The sequence below is a fragment of the Camponotus vicinus genome, unplaced genomic scaffold (genome assembly GCF_025532165.1).
Source record: "Camponotus vicinus isolate PSW18456_S1 unplaced genomic scaffold, iyCamVici1.0 SCAF_2, whole genome shotgun sequence".
In the NCBI taxonomy this organism is placed as follows: domain Eukaryota; kingdom Metazoa; phylum Arthropoda; class Insecta; order Hymenoptera; family Formicidae; genus Camponotus; species Camponotus vicinus.
The window spans coordinates 12,493,393-12,506,977 of record NW_028141956.1 but is presented as its reverse complement, the minus strand read 5'-3'; the positions used below and the strand labels follow the sequence as shown (position 1 = coordinate 12,506,977).

General features: G+C 35.7%; 2 protein-coding genes and 2 long non-coding RNA genes across 5 annotated transcripts; 2 read left to right on the top strand and 2 right to left on the bottom strand.

The window, feature by feature from the left end:
• Window positions 1-2,163: 2,163 nt before the first annotated feature.
• On the bottom strand, window positions 2,164-7,829 carry LOC145967535 (uncharacterized). Its single transcript, XR_014437449.1, has 3 exons — window positions 6,017-7,829; window positions 3,514-3,615; window positions 2,164-2,449 (listed from the first exon to the last, which is right to left on the bottom strand). It is a non-coding gene; the product is annotated as an uncharacterized LOC145967535 (long non-coding RNA).
• On the top strand, window positions 3,059-4,237 carry LOC145967531 (uncharacterized). The gene is made up of 4 exons (XR_014437442.1): window positions 3,059-3,217; window positions 3,527-3,602; window positions 3,830-4,023; window positions 4,130-4,237. It is a non-coding gene; the product is annotated as an uncharacterized LOC145967531 (long non-coding RNA).
• Hmgs (hydroxymethylglutaryl-CoA synthase) lies at window positions 4,857-7,831 on the top strand. Of its 2 annotated transcripts, none has more exons than XM_083092493.1 (2): window positions 4,857-6,012; window positions 6,136-7,831. In XM_083092493.1, the coding sequence occupies exon 2, from the start codon at window positions 6,217-6,219 to the stop codon at window positions 7,582-7,584; it is 1,368 nt and encodes a 455-aa protein (XP_082948619.1). In that variant the 5' UTR covers window positions 4,857-6,012; window positions 6,136-6,216; the 3' UTR covers window positions 7,585-7,831. The 2 variants fall into 2 exon arrangements, with proteins under 2 accessions (XP_082948619.1, XP_082948617.1); XM_083092491.1 differs by having other exon boundaries at window positions 4,861-6,012; window positions 6,120-7,830.
• A 1,751-nt stretch (window positions 7,832-9,582) lies between these two features.
• Window positions 9,583-13,449, bottom strand: Rab19 (RAS oncogene family member Rab19). Its single transcript, XM_083092512.1, has 5 exons — window positions 12,934-13,449; window positions 12,319-12,403; window positions 12,002-12,100; window positions 11,757-11,914; window positions 9,583-11,670 (listed from the first exon to the last, which is right to left on the bottom strand). The coding sequence occupies exons 1-5, from the start codon at window positions 13,150-13,152 to the stop codon at window positions 11,560-11,562; spliced, it is 672 nt and encodes a 223-aa protein (XP_082948638.1). The 5' UTR covers window positions 13,153-13,449; the 3' UTR covers window positions 9,583-11,559.
• Window positions 13,450-13,585: the final 136 nt, after the last annotated feature.

Sequence of the window (13,585 nt, the reverse complement as noted above, 5' to 3'; positions counted from 1 at the left end):
ACTGAATACCTTGATAAAAAATGCATTTTAGACTCGCTATTCTTGCTGAAATGTATTTACATTTCAGCAAGAAACGCGAGTTTGAAATGCGTTTTTTACCGATCTAATTAAAAATCTAATTTGAAAAATGCATAAAGAAGCGAAATAGGACTATCTGAATATGTATATATGCGTTAAATAATCCCGACATAAAATAGGCTTTCAAAAAAAATAAACAAGCGTTTTTCTGTACAGATTATTATTATTTAAAATAAAATGGCCTGAAAAATATTATAGTGATTTTTTCAAAAGAAATTCGAGAAATTTTTCTTTTTTCTTCGATCAAAGTTGAGATTTTTTTTTATAAACTCAAGAGAAGTGAAGCGATAATCAAGTTGTTTCTGTCGACGACCAATAAAAATTATCGTTTAAATTTTATAACTCATAATGTTTAGTCTTGCCGGTGGTGTGTGAGTGTGTACGACCTGTCGTAAAATAAATTATCTTACTGAAGGAACTAAGTGAAGCATATTACAACATCCGTTTCACATCAATAAAATATCGAACACAGCCAAGGGACCGTGAGTGGCTGAGGCGGCAAAATGGCTGCTATAAGAGATCTCGGGTTCAAATTCCGATAAGGTATAAAAATTTTATGCGATATTGGGCTATAAGATATACTCCAGCTACATGTATCAGTTCCGCACAATATGTTTATTATTCTAGAAATATGGCTATATCTACGATATAATTCATATTCCAAATATTCCATGAAATTTTCTTATACATTTTACAATTTCCTTATACATCTTTCCTTATACAATTCTATCGCCAAGTGCACGATATATGTACATCCGGTTAGGGCTATATGTGAGGGAGATGTGAGAGATGGACAGACTTTAAATGGCCACTTATTGATCAAGTGGCCGACGACGAATTGTGTATAATCGAACCGAGAACTTTCCTCTTCTTTCTTTCTTTCTCCAGTAACATAAGTCGAGTATCGGAAAGAGATCGAGCACATTGAAATATTCCCCACAAAATAAAATTAAACGATTACGCAAAAAGATCTCTCTACATTAGTCTTCAATGTCATCTTATCGGCTTAGATATGGGATAGAAGGATATTAAGGGGAACTAATCCCTGTACGGTTGGAGCATGAGATACAGGGATTAGTTCTGCTTATCGTTCTTCTATTCCATACTTAAGCATATATTATGGTCATTGCATTCGTAAAACTCTAATACGTTGTCTTTTTTTTTATATCATATTACAATGTTACAATTGGCTACAAAAAATTACTACAAAAAATTTACGGAAGATTCAGAGCTTGGCTTATCAGTAAGTTTTGATCTATCATATGCAAAATCATCATATAAATGAGCACCTTGATTTTACATATTTTCTTTTTTTTTTAATTCCAGTATATGATCTTCTAACGAGAAAAAAATAATGCTCGATATAAAAAGACATAAAGGATAAAATTTCTGATGTCGCTGGCATCCTTATATTCATAACATCTATACCTCATTTAAATGAGATATAGATATTGTGGTGATAAGGAACCAGCTAACTATCATAAGCTCATCCTTTATGTCTTGTTGTATCGAATATTATTTTCCTCGTTAGAAGATCGTATGCTGGATGATTGTGATGATAGGGATGACATTTAACATCACGAATGCATTTCCTAGTAAAGATAGGGATGTACATACGTGAGAGAGGAGGTCAGATGTCAATAAGCGGCAGAATCCATTCCTGGTAACGGCATCGAGGCATATCATGTGTTTAGAGCATTCACACACTTTTCAGCCCAACAAATAATTGCTAGAAAACAATATTTGCGGGCTAAATTGTAAGGCGCAAGTGCCTTAGGAATCGAACTCGAGTCTTTCACTTTCCGGATAACTGCTCTAAACTATTGAGCTATTCAGATCTCACACCTAGTGTATTTAATATATATAGATATACGATTCCAAGTCCAGAGCGATATTGGAATCTCGCTCAATGGATGCAATGCTAATTGCCAGAGAGGTGGAGTCCTTAGATGTTTGGCTGTCGACCAAGTGTCGGTAGAGGTATTCGTGTGTTGCATGCTGGTTTCCGACTGGTCTTCCGTAAAAACAACGCTATAGAGTGACCACAGCCTTCAAGATCCTTTTAATTAATAATAACATCCCTATTATGCCAATTAATGGTGGATGGGCGCTGAACAGGTCGTGGTTGGTCTCCAGCACAAACTACATTTTCCTTGTGGAAACAAATTGAATTTATCGAAAAATTCAATTTACGATATCTTGTTCATGAATTCTCGTATTTGATATTCATATCCAGTGAGAAATGACATTTTGGGAACGGATTCAAAATAATTGTAGGTCACAAGTTTTATCCCAGCTAGCAATCCCACGTCAAAATGATGTCAAAAACTGGTCATTACTGGTCCAATGACGTCAAATGACAAAATAAAACCTAAAATAAAACGTCTTTTTTGTAACCCTGGCAAAAATGAGACGTTTGTTTGGCGTTTACATGAACGTTTGTGGAAGTTCGTCGAGAGTTTAAAAACGATTAGTAAAGAGTTTGTAGAACAAAAATTGCAACACTTTAGCGTTTAAAAGACGTTTGTACGTTATAGCGTAATCGTAAACGTTTGAAAAGTCTGAGTAAACTCTGTACACGAAGATGTATCAACGTTTACTGAACGTACTCTGAAAAATGTTACCTCAGCATTGCAAAACTTTCATGTAACATTATATAAAGAGTTTGTAGAACAAAAATTGCAACACTGCAGCGTTTGATAAGCATTCAAAACCCAACAGCGTTATGTAAGTGCTCTTACAAAGTTTGAAAAGCATATAAACTCTCAGAAAACCCTCACTCAACGGTTGTTAACGCTTTATAAAGTTTCTTATTTTCGCCAGGGAACGTCTTAAAAACATACAAAATGTGACGTTATAAAGACGTTATAAAGACGTATCTTTTGTAACGTCTTAAAAACGTACAAAATGTGACGTTATAAAGACGTACTATTTTTATTTTAAAACGCATGCGCAGCTTTTAGGACATATAGCGGAGCTACGACACACAAAGCATTTTACGTGCCGGCTCTGTTGGCGGCAGTTCTGCTAGGTCATTTTATTTTGCTTTTCTTTCTATCCCATCACATTGTTCTATAGTGTTTTTTAAATAAATAATAAAAATTTGTGATAGTTTGTGTAAATAGTTAAAACTTTGAAGGTAAGTTTTTCATAAAAATACTACCGCATTTATGTAGCAAAAACCGCCTAACCTAAAATAGCATATAGAACATTCTGGGATCTTAAATATATTTTCATGTCTTGCAGGCTTATTCTGTAACTTTTTAACGCTTGCGTTATAATTATAACGCATGATTTACTAGAAAATGTATAATATCATTGATCCTAGTAAACCTAGTAAATCATTGCGTTATATATAATTATAACGCAAGCATTGAAAAGTTACAGAATAGGCCTGCTATTAAAAGTTTTAAGATATTCTGAAGCTATAAATACATAAAATATCTAGAATGCCCTCCATTTTGCGCTATCTGGGATGAGGTCAACCCTTTAACATCCAAGTAGCAAAGTGACATCAAAATGACGTATGCTTGTTACCTGGAATAGAATCAATATTTTCATATATTTATTTTCATATAAATTTGCTTATTTTGTTAGATCAATTTTGAATCAATATAACATTTCTGAGTTTTGTGTTTTTTTTTGTTTATATCTTTTGCTTTAATAATTATTTAACCTATTACATATTTTTACAACAAATGCTAATTATTAAATTTTTTTATTTTATTATTAGCTATGACATTTATTGCAGTTGAATTTATAACTAATGACGATGATCCTGTAATGGGTATAGCCCATAGTTCTTGGCTATTAACAGCTCAAAATAAAGTTTGGTGACCCCCCTACAAATCAGGTTGCAGAATAAATAAAGCTTTACTAAAATCCGAAATACCAGATGAAGAGAAGTGGGAATTGTGTGAATAAAACGAATACTTTTTAAACATGGTTTGTTATAAAATTTTTGCTAGTTTTCTTTTTAATATTTACATGCTTTTTAAAATTAATTTTTAATTACTTATACGTTTTATTAATATTTATTATATTTTTTTAGATGATTTAGATAGAGCAAACAAAAAGCTGCAAAAAATAGAAAATAATAATGATACCGAATGTATTTTATGATAATATTTATAATAAAATATTATAATTTTATATGTAATTTTGTGGTTTCTCATTTTTTTTTTAATCCATCACGTTATTAAAATGTCATTAAAACGTCACTAAAAAAAAGTCAAAAAAACGTCACGGAATCACGTTTTTTAAACGTTTTGAAATGTCATCGGTCTGTGACATTAGTCCGTCTTTTTTAGGTCATTTTAACGTCATTACATAACGTCATTTTTGGTTATTCTCTGACCAATTTCTAACGTCATTTTGACATGTGTCTGCTAGCTGGGTATATTTGTTATTTTATTTAAACATAAATAAAAAAATTTATTTCTAATATCATATAAAATTTCAATAAATAATGTCTTCCGTTGCCTGCGTTTTATAGAAATATATTTTGTCAATCAACTGTATTATAAAAAAATTATAAAAAATATATTTTTAAAAATATATTATTTATTTAAAAATATTTATTTAAAAATATATTTCTAAAAATATATTATTATAAAAAATATATTTTTTGGCACTTTAATTACACTCGATTGATATTGCTAATATTTTATAGAAAAATTGTTAAAGTCTAATCGCGAAAGTCATGTATAAAAAATTTAAAAAAACTTTTTTATGAGATCGATGTACTAACTAATCACATTAATAATAAAATAATCGTCAGTTCATGACTGAAATATGACGTCAAAATAATGTTATATCAAGACGTCAATATAAAGTCATGTAACAAATCAGTCATTTTAACGACATATGACCGGAAATGACCAGTGGAACGTCAAAATAACGTGTACTTGCTATCTGGGAAGTTATTTGAAATTGAGCGGCTAATAGTTCATTTAAAAAACTATCTGTTCGGGGATTAATAAAAATCTATAAATTTCAATTGGAACTATTTCACAGGAATCCTTTGGGGAAATTGACACTTACTAATGCAAGATAATAAAAAGGGAAAGATTTGGCACATTTTATTAATCCACATTAATGGCGAACATCGAATACAATGTGACATAAAGAAAAATAAGAAAAAAAATCCAACTCATCTCGAGGGACATTTTGCGCGAAGGAAAAAAGTTTACATGATTTTTTCCCTTCCAATGTCTTAATTTAAAATGATTACGACGGGAGATGACGTGGCATTATTCGTCACGACCCAATGACCCCGTTGATCCAGTCTAATCTGCTCGTCGCGTCGAAATAACGTCGGGAGATACACAACGTATACATGTTTCTGCGCGTGTGAACATGCGGACCGTCCAATTCAGAAGTCACGCGAATCTCGGCGCATCATCGTCGTCTATTGTGCACATCCGTTTCAATTATTAGCGAGTTCTCGACGTAACAAGACGCACGGATTGTCATGCAAATTCGACGAATGAATCTAGCATCGGTGAACCTTGCCCTTCTTTCGCCCCCTTTCCCTCCTCGCCCCCTCTTTGCTCTTCCCTCTCCCCCCCTACACTTTTGACACAACTGACGATAAGACGCGGCGCGAGCGCGCCGCGGACGCATTCGCTCACGACAGCTGAGCCGTCGACGCTGACGCGTGTCGCGTGGACCACGTGACTAGAGACGCGAGCGACGCGCTGACCGACCGGCCGATCGACCTAACGGGACGGAAGACTCCAAAGCACGCAATCGAAAGTCACCCGACGACGGCAGCGGCGAACGACCGGAGTTTTCACCGAGCTCAGAGTTTCACTTCTAACCTGAATACGACGCGTTTGCGCGCGCGCGCGCGCGCCTGTGTGTATCGCCTCGTACCAACCGACGACTCGGCCAGTTGACGAGACGCTTAGGAGCGTCGAGGAGCGTATATACGTACGTATGTGCGATTCGGAACGCAGGAATTCTGATTCGACTCCGCTTGAAATTCGCGTGTCGCGGACGTAGAGCCCAACGATTAATTCAGGTCGTCCTCTCGACAGGCACTCGCCCTTTCAGGTGATTACATAAACCTCCTCTCGTGAGGGAAACAGGCGTTTGACCGCTCCCGATAATCTTCAACCCGTGGGTCCAACCGAAATGTGGCCGAAGGACGTCGGTATCCGGGCGCTGGAAGTGTACTTCCCGGCGCAGTACGTGGAGCAAACGGAGCTGGAGGCGCACGACGGCGTTTCCGCGGGCAAGTACACGGTCGGTCTCGGCCAGTCGCGGATGGGTTTCTGCGACGACCGCGAGGACATCAACTCGCTGTGCCTGACGGTGTCGCACCGGCTGCTGGAGCGTCACGGGATCGAGCCCCGGGACATCGGTAGACTCGAGGTGGGCACCGAGACTATCATCGACAAGAGTAAGTCAGTCAAGTCCGTGCTGATGCAGCTGTTCGAGCCGCACGGCTGCACCGACGTCGAGGGCGCCGACACCACCAACGCCTGCTACGGCGGCACCGCCGCCCTCTTCAACGCCGTCGCCTGGGTGGAGAGCAGCGCCTGGGACGGCAGGCTCGCCCTGGTCGTCGCGGCCGACAACGCCGTGTACGAGGCGGGCAGCGCCAGGCCTACTGGCGGCGCGGGCGCGATCGCCATCCTGGTGGGTCCGGACGCGCCGCTCGTGTTCGACCGCGGCCTCCGCGCGTCCTGCATGCGGCACGCGTACGACTTCTACAAGCCGGATTTGCGCTCCGAGTACCCAACCGTGGACGGCAAGCTGTCGATTAAGTGTTACTTGAGCGCCCTTGACAGCTGTTATCAGCTGTATTGCGACAAGGTCAGGGAGAGGGACCCCGTCAGCGAGCCCGTGACGTTGGCCAGCTTCGACGCGTTCCTCTTCCACTCGCCCTACTGCAAACTCGTGCAGAAGTCCTTCGCCCGGCTGGCCTTTGTCGATTTCCTCAACACGCCCAAGGATCGGCTCGGCGACCGCTACAAGGACGCGGCGAGCTTCCACGCCAGCAAACTCGAGGACACCTACTTCGACCGGGACGTCGAGAAGGTCTTCATGCAACTGAGCAAGGCGGACTTTGAGCGAAAGACCCGGCCCAGCTTGTTGTTGGCGAATCAGGTCGGAAATATGTACACCCCGTCGGTCTACTCCGGTTTAGTGTCGTTACTCTTATCGAAGCCGATAAGTGAATTGGCCGGTAACAAGATCGGCGTGTTCTCCTACGGCTCGGGTCTCTGCTCCAGCATGTACTCGTTGACGGTGACGAGGGACACGCGGGACGGTTCCGGCCTGTCCAAGATCATCGCCGCTCTCTCTTACGTCAAGCCGCAATTGGAAGGACGTCACCGCGTCTCCCCGGCGGACTATACCAGGGTGTTGGCGGCGAGGGAACATAATTGTCACGTTGTGCCATTCACCCCGGAGAGTAGTATAGACGACATGTTCCCAGGAACGTATTACTTGACCCAGGTGGACGAAAAATACAGGAGGACTTATAAGAGAGTATGAAAACGGGCTATAATTTAGAAGGTTTAGGGTTATTTATAGTAAAAAAAATATATATATATAATATTATATATATATTTTCTTCTAACAAAAGTATATCAAATAAAAGGCACAAGGTTTTGTTTGACACAAGCTTCAATTGCTGTTGCAACAATTTTATCATATTGTCGGATGTGTCAGAAATGCCCTATCAAAAATTCATCCAATCTGAGTCTTCCTGATCTTTTTCTTGTTTATTATATATATATATATATATATATATATATATATATATATATATATATATATATATATTAATGTTATATATATATATATATATATATATATATATATATTAATATTATTAATATATACTTTGCCGCACATTAAAATGCGAATCCAATTATTGCGAATTATTTAATACAATTCCTAAACGCAATGACTCAAATAGCAATCGATCTTGTAATATTATTTAAGAATATAAATAACGCAGAGCTTGTTATATATATGTAAATCAGATTATATAAACTATGATTCACGTCACCTTTAATCGGGTTCAAGTACGGACTACGTAACATTCGTACTTTTAAAACTGATCTATCACAACCATTTCTCTAAAGAATAAAATGACTATGATTGGCTACGAATTGCCTTACATGTTATTGAACCCGATTAAGAGTGACGTGAATTGTAGTCATATATATATACATATACATCGCATCGAACAAAACATAAATAGAAAAATTTCTTAGACGCTCCCCTTTATGTAATTTTAATGAAAAATATTTTGATGAACAAAATTATCTGCGTATCTTGTTCACTAATTTACACAGTGTAACTTTTACGCAACGTCAGTTGTTCCTTACATCGTCAATTACGCGAATATGCTTTTAAATATAATATATAATTCGCCGAAGCTTATCTATCATGTTATAGTTTGTTGATATTTATATAACTATTTTTTTTTTATCAATGGCATAATTGCATTGTGACATAGGAAGCAGCATTGCGCAAAGTGCCTTATACAGACTGTTATATATAATAGAGAAAAAATAGAGGAATTTTTTATACATTCGTGTACTTGTGTGCTACTTGCAGCTCGTTTTAAAAATATACGATATATAAGCTGAGATGTTATTTCACCTTTGATACTTACTGACATTATGATATTTAAGATTCTTTATATTGTACAACTGCAACAGAAGCAGATTAACTATAGACAATTTAATTTTTATTAAATAATAAAATATACATGTGTATATATATATATATATATATATAATAATTTATTAAAGGAAAATTAATTTTCCCCAGATTTATATATTTATATATCAGTTTGCATGTTTTTCAATGTGCGATCAATCTCTTCAAGTATACAAACGAATATGTCAGGTTGAATTATGTCTTCTCTACCTCGTTTTACTTTTTTTAATTTATACGTCTGTTGAATCTGCAATAAAGTGTTATGTTTACGCAATAAAACCAAATAAATATTATTATAGTTAGTATTCTGTATACTGAGAGTTTATATGATGCGTACGCATATGGCCTTATATTTACAATTTATGATGTATGGCCTTATAATGTCATTTACATACGTATATGCTAGTCAGCATGTTCGTTTACACTGAAATAAACAATTTTGAAATAAAGCCATTTTTTGAATTATTAATGTACATTTTCCTATCAACCGAGTGATACTTATTGATAATTATCCCGAATGCAATAAAGGAATTGAGACTGAAATGAGAATTAACATATAAATAAATAGTATAATAAAAAAATAAACTAATTCTCTGCTTAAAAAATATCTCGTAGAAATCGACAGTTAGAGAATCTCGGCTCATTGCGATCAAATATCAATTTTAACATGCAATTTATCGAAAAAATTATCGTTATGTATAAAATAGTATAAATAATGCGTAAATTTTGTGTAAGATCAATCGCACAATGTTTATTAATGTGTAACAAAGCTGAAGCCAATTGATTGGTTGACAGCGATTAATTTCTAAAAGACTTGCGACAAGTACAAAAACAATTTATTTATTACAAATTATAGAATTTTAACAATATATGATATTTCCGATGTATCAAACGCAATATAATAAAGTCCGTCATCAAAATCACAACAAAGCTATTATCATTACACTGCATATCATGAGTATCTTTTTTAGCGAAAAATATATTTTCCAATTGTATTTATATATAATACAAAAAATTTAATTATTTTATGACAATTCTCTTTACACCACTTTACTTTGTATTTTATATATATCTATATTATATATAATTATATTTCAGCGCAGAATTATAATATTCAAATGGTATAAATTTATATCTCACATTATTTTCTGTTTTCGCATATAATTCAAGTGATAATTCTACCTAATTGATAGTGCAATGGAAGATGAGATTGCTTCTGTTTCAAGGAAATATTTTTATGTTATATGAAAGATATACAATGAGAGAGATATGTCTACACATTTATGCAAATTAACAAAGATCTTAAATTGTGAGAACACTTTTCGTACGTTTTGGCAACATTTGCGCATAAGGCAATAGAGATTTACGTCCTCCCGGATTACGTATATTACTTTTTGACGCATTTTACTTTGATATATAAAATAATGATTCTGACTCCCAATGAGTATTATAATACGCACGTATGCATGTATACTTATGTGCAATATAAGTATTTTAAAAAATATACATTACAGTGATTTGTATTTAAGTGCTGTTATAGAGATTCGTTATATTTTGTTCGTTCATAAATAACACAATCGCGTCTGTCTAGTCGCAAGACACGTTCTATATTTGCATTCTCAATGCGCTAGCGGCGAGTGCAATCATTTAAATTGATCAAAGGCTGAGAACGAGACAACTACTTCTCGGCGTGAAACGCGCGTTGAGAATGTATGACTAAAGATAAATATTTACAACCTTGTAATTCGAATGGGTGCTTGGCGATCGAGAAGCTAAACCTTCGCATTCGCCGTAACATTCATGCAAATAAATAAATTAAATAAATAAAGAAAAAGGAAAGAATTGAATTATGCTATTAACAATTTCAATCTCCCGTGATATTCTCGATTGCACTTCGCTTATATCTGTGCGCTCGTTATGAGAGAACATGTGACATTTACTACGAATTTTTAAGGCACAAGGATGTTAAGGATCTCTTCAGGTTGTCACAATATTTGTAAAGTATCAATATGTACGTGCGTGTATATAAATTTGTACCTGTGTTTGTTAAAACGAATATAAAAATATACTACAAACATGCTCTTTCTGGAACTATGAGCTTTTAGAGTAAAAAAATGAGCTATCCTATTTTAAAAATGATATCTTTAATATGAGATTTGTATCTTTCAGACTAGAAAAGCCAATGCTCGTTCTATTCGAATAAAAGGAGAATTTCTTTTGTGTAAATTTGGCATATAAATTTTCTTCTATATCATTAGAGTGACATTGATTGTTCTAGTTTCTGGAGATATATTTTAACTTATGTATAGCTATGAATAAGATAAAAGACAGTAACATTTTTGTAAGAAGTTTAAACAATAGGCGATTTTTGGCGTGACTGTGGTATACCAACCAAAATATACCAAATTCTACCAGAACATTTTCACGCGTTTGGTAGTTTGTGATAGAGGCTAGCAGTTTTGGTATCTAGCTGGTTGATACCATGCTATACCAAGTAATGAAACATGGTACATGATGTTATGTACCAGAATAAGCTCCGCCTCTACCAATAACAACCTTGGTACCAAACTATCGCCAAAAATTGCCTTATGAACCTTTTATATACTGTGATTTCTAATTTTTTGGCTTCAATCTTAGAGAGTAGTAAAGTTGGGTGCAAAAAATTTATATTGTAACAATTTCTCACTAGATAATACATTCGTTCATTGACTGTCTTTTATCTTATTACTAAAACGTTTATGAATATCTGAGTCATCCAAAAACGGTACGCGTCGATGGAAAAGAAATATAAACGATTCAAAAGATTTTATAGCCTGAACAGCCTGAACAAGAAGACAGATCTCGTCCGGCACCTAGTTTCACTACATCGTCATCGCTCGCGCTAATCTGACGGTTATCGTGTCGTCTCTAAAAGTGTAATTTAGTCACAAATAAGTAAAGAAAGATAGTATATTTAATTAATAACAAAATTATATAATAAAAGATAAATTTACCTTAAGTTCAGATGCCAGATAGAAAAAAATGGAATCTATATTTGTATTATCTTTGGCTGAGGTTTCCACTACGTGCAAAACTTCAGGCAGATATTCGCATAGAGCTTCAGCCTCTGCCTTCTGCACTTCTCGCAGATTTTCCAAGTCGCACTTGTTACCTGCAAAACAAGAAATACACAGAGTAATAACAGAAATGTTATTACAATATAACAATATATATTGTAATTCATATAAAATGATCATACCAACTAACACTAATAGTACATGTGACGACGAATATCTCCGGACTTCTTCCACCCAACGTTGCAAACTTAAAAATGTTGATCGCTTTGTAATATCGTAAACTAAAATATTCATAAAACACTTTTAAAAAGATATCACGTGTCTTGTTTCTCAATAACAGAAAAAAAGCCATATAAAAAGAGGAAAATATTTCTGTTAATTATTTAACAAAATAATTAATGAATTGTATAAATTGATATTTTTTATAAAGATTAATACATTTAAATCAGGAAGTTATATAATTTTGTGTAGCTATATATATTACAATCTGTTTACGTACCTACAATTACCCCATTTGCACATCTATAGTAACTTTGAGTTATCGTTCGGAATCTTTCTTGTCCCGCAGTATCCCAAATTTGTAGCTGTCGATAATAAAAAATCAAAAACTTCAATCATCATTAAATTCAATCAAAATAAAAACAAACATCTATTGAGATTGTCTTATCTAATTTATTAGATGTTTCACCGATAAGTTATTTTACAGAGAATATTATAAGCTTGCAAGAAATAAATTTAACATTTCTAAGAAAATATTGCTAATTAATTGCTAAAGGCAATTTAAAAGCATTAAAATTGAATTAAATATCTAAGATAAAATGGCACAAGATTTGTTTAAAAAAAAATTCATAGCAAAGATTTCTGTCTATAAAAAAAACATTTTTTCCTTCCAAATCTTCTTTTTCAAATTAAAACAATAAAAAAAAGAAAAAAACCCGCATTTAAAAGTGGAGTTGTGAAAAACAGTTCTCTGTTCTTGTTACTGTGCCAAATTGTTCTCTCTTCCCGCCAAAAAGCCGTTGAAAGTTAGCAAGTGACAAATGATTCATCAGATATCAGATTATATCAGAGGACGATTCGAGGAGGTTAAACTGGCGTCGCGAGCGTCTCGCACCTTGATTCTCTTGCCGTCTATGAGGACGGTCTTCATGGTAAAGTCGACGCCGATGGTGTTGCCGTGACGTTCGACGAACGTGCCGGACCTGAAGCGCTGGACGACGCAGGTCTTGCCCGTGCCGCAGTCGCCGATCAGCACGATCTTGAACAGGTAGTCGAACCTCTCGTCGTCGTCGTTCGTGCTCACCATAAGATTGTCGGGATCGCGGCACGACATTCTCGCCAGGTCTCGCGCGATGACGACGACGATCACGGTGGACGGGCATCCGGGACTCTGCCGCTCCGTCTCAGCTGACTCTCTACGTCGTCACTCGCCGCCTCCGCGAGCTTTCCTTCACCTAATTGCGTCTGATCGCGTCCATCTTGGTCCATCTTTCCGCCCCGCTGCGATTACGTCTCATCGGCGAATCCTGAAACCGGTAACCCCTCTTCTCTCCTTTTTTTCCTCCTCTTGATTGCTTCTTTTTTTACTTACATTTGTATATTTCTAGGACTTCTGAAAAAAGATCTCTTCCCTCCTCTTTAAGAAATTATCCAGAGATAAAATAAATTAGTCATTCATGGGATAATGTGTTATGAATAACGTAATAATAAAGATGTACAATGAACTTTGATCAACTTATCATTCTTATCTCACGATGCTAGAATAA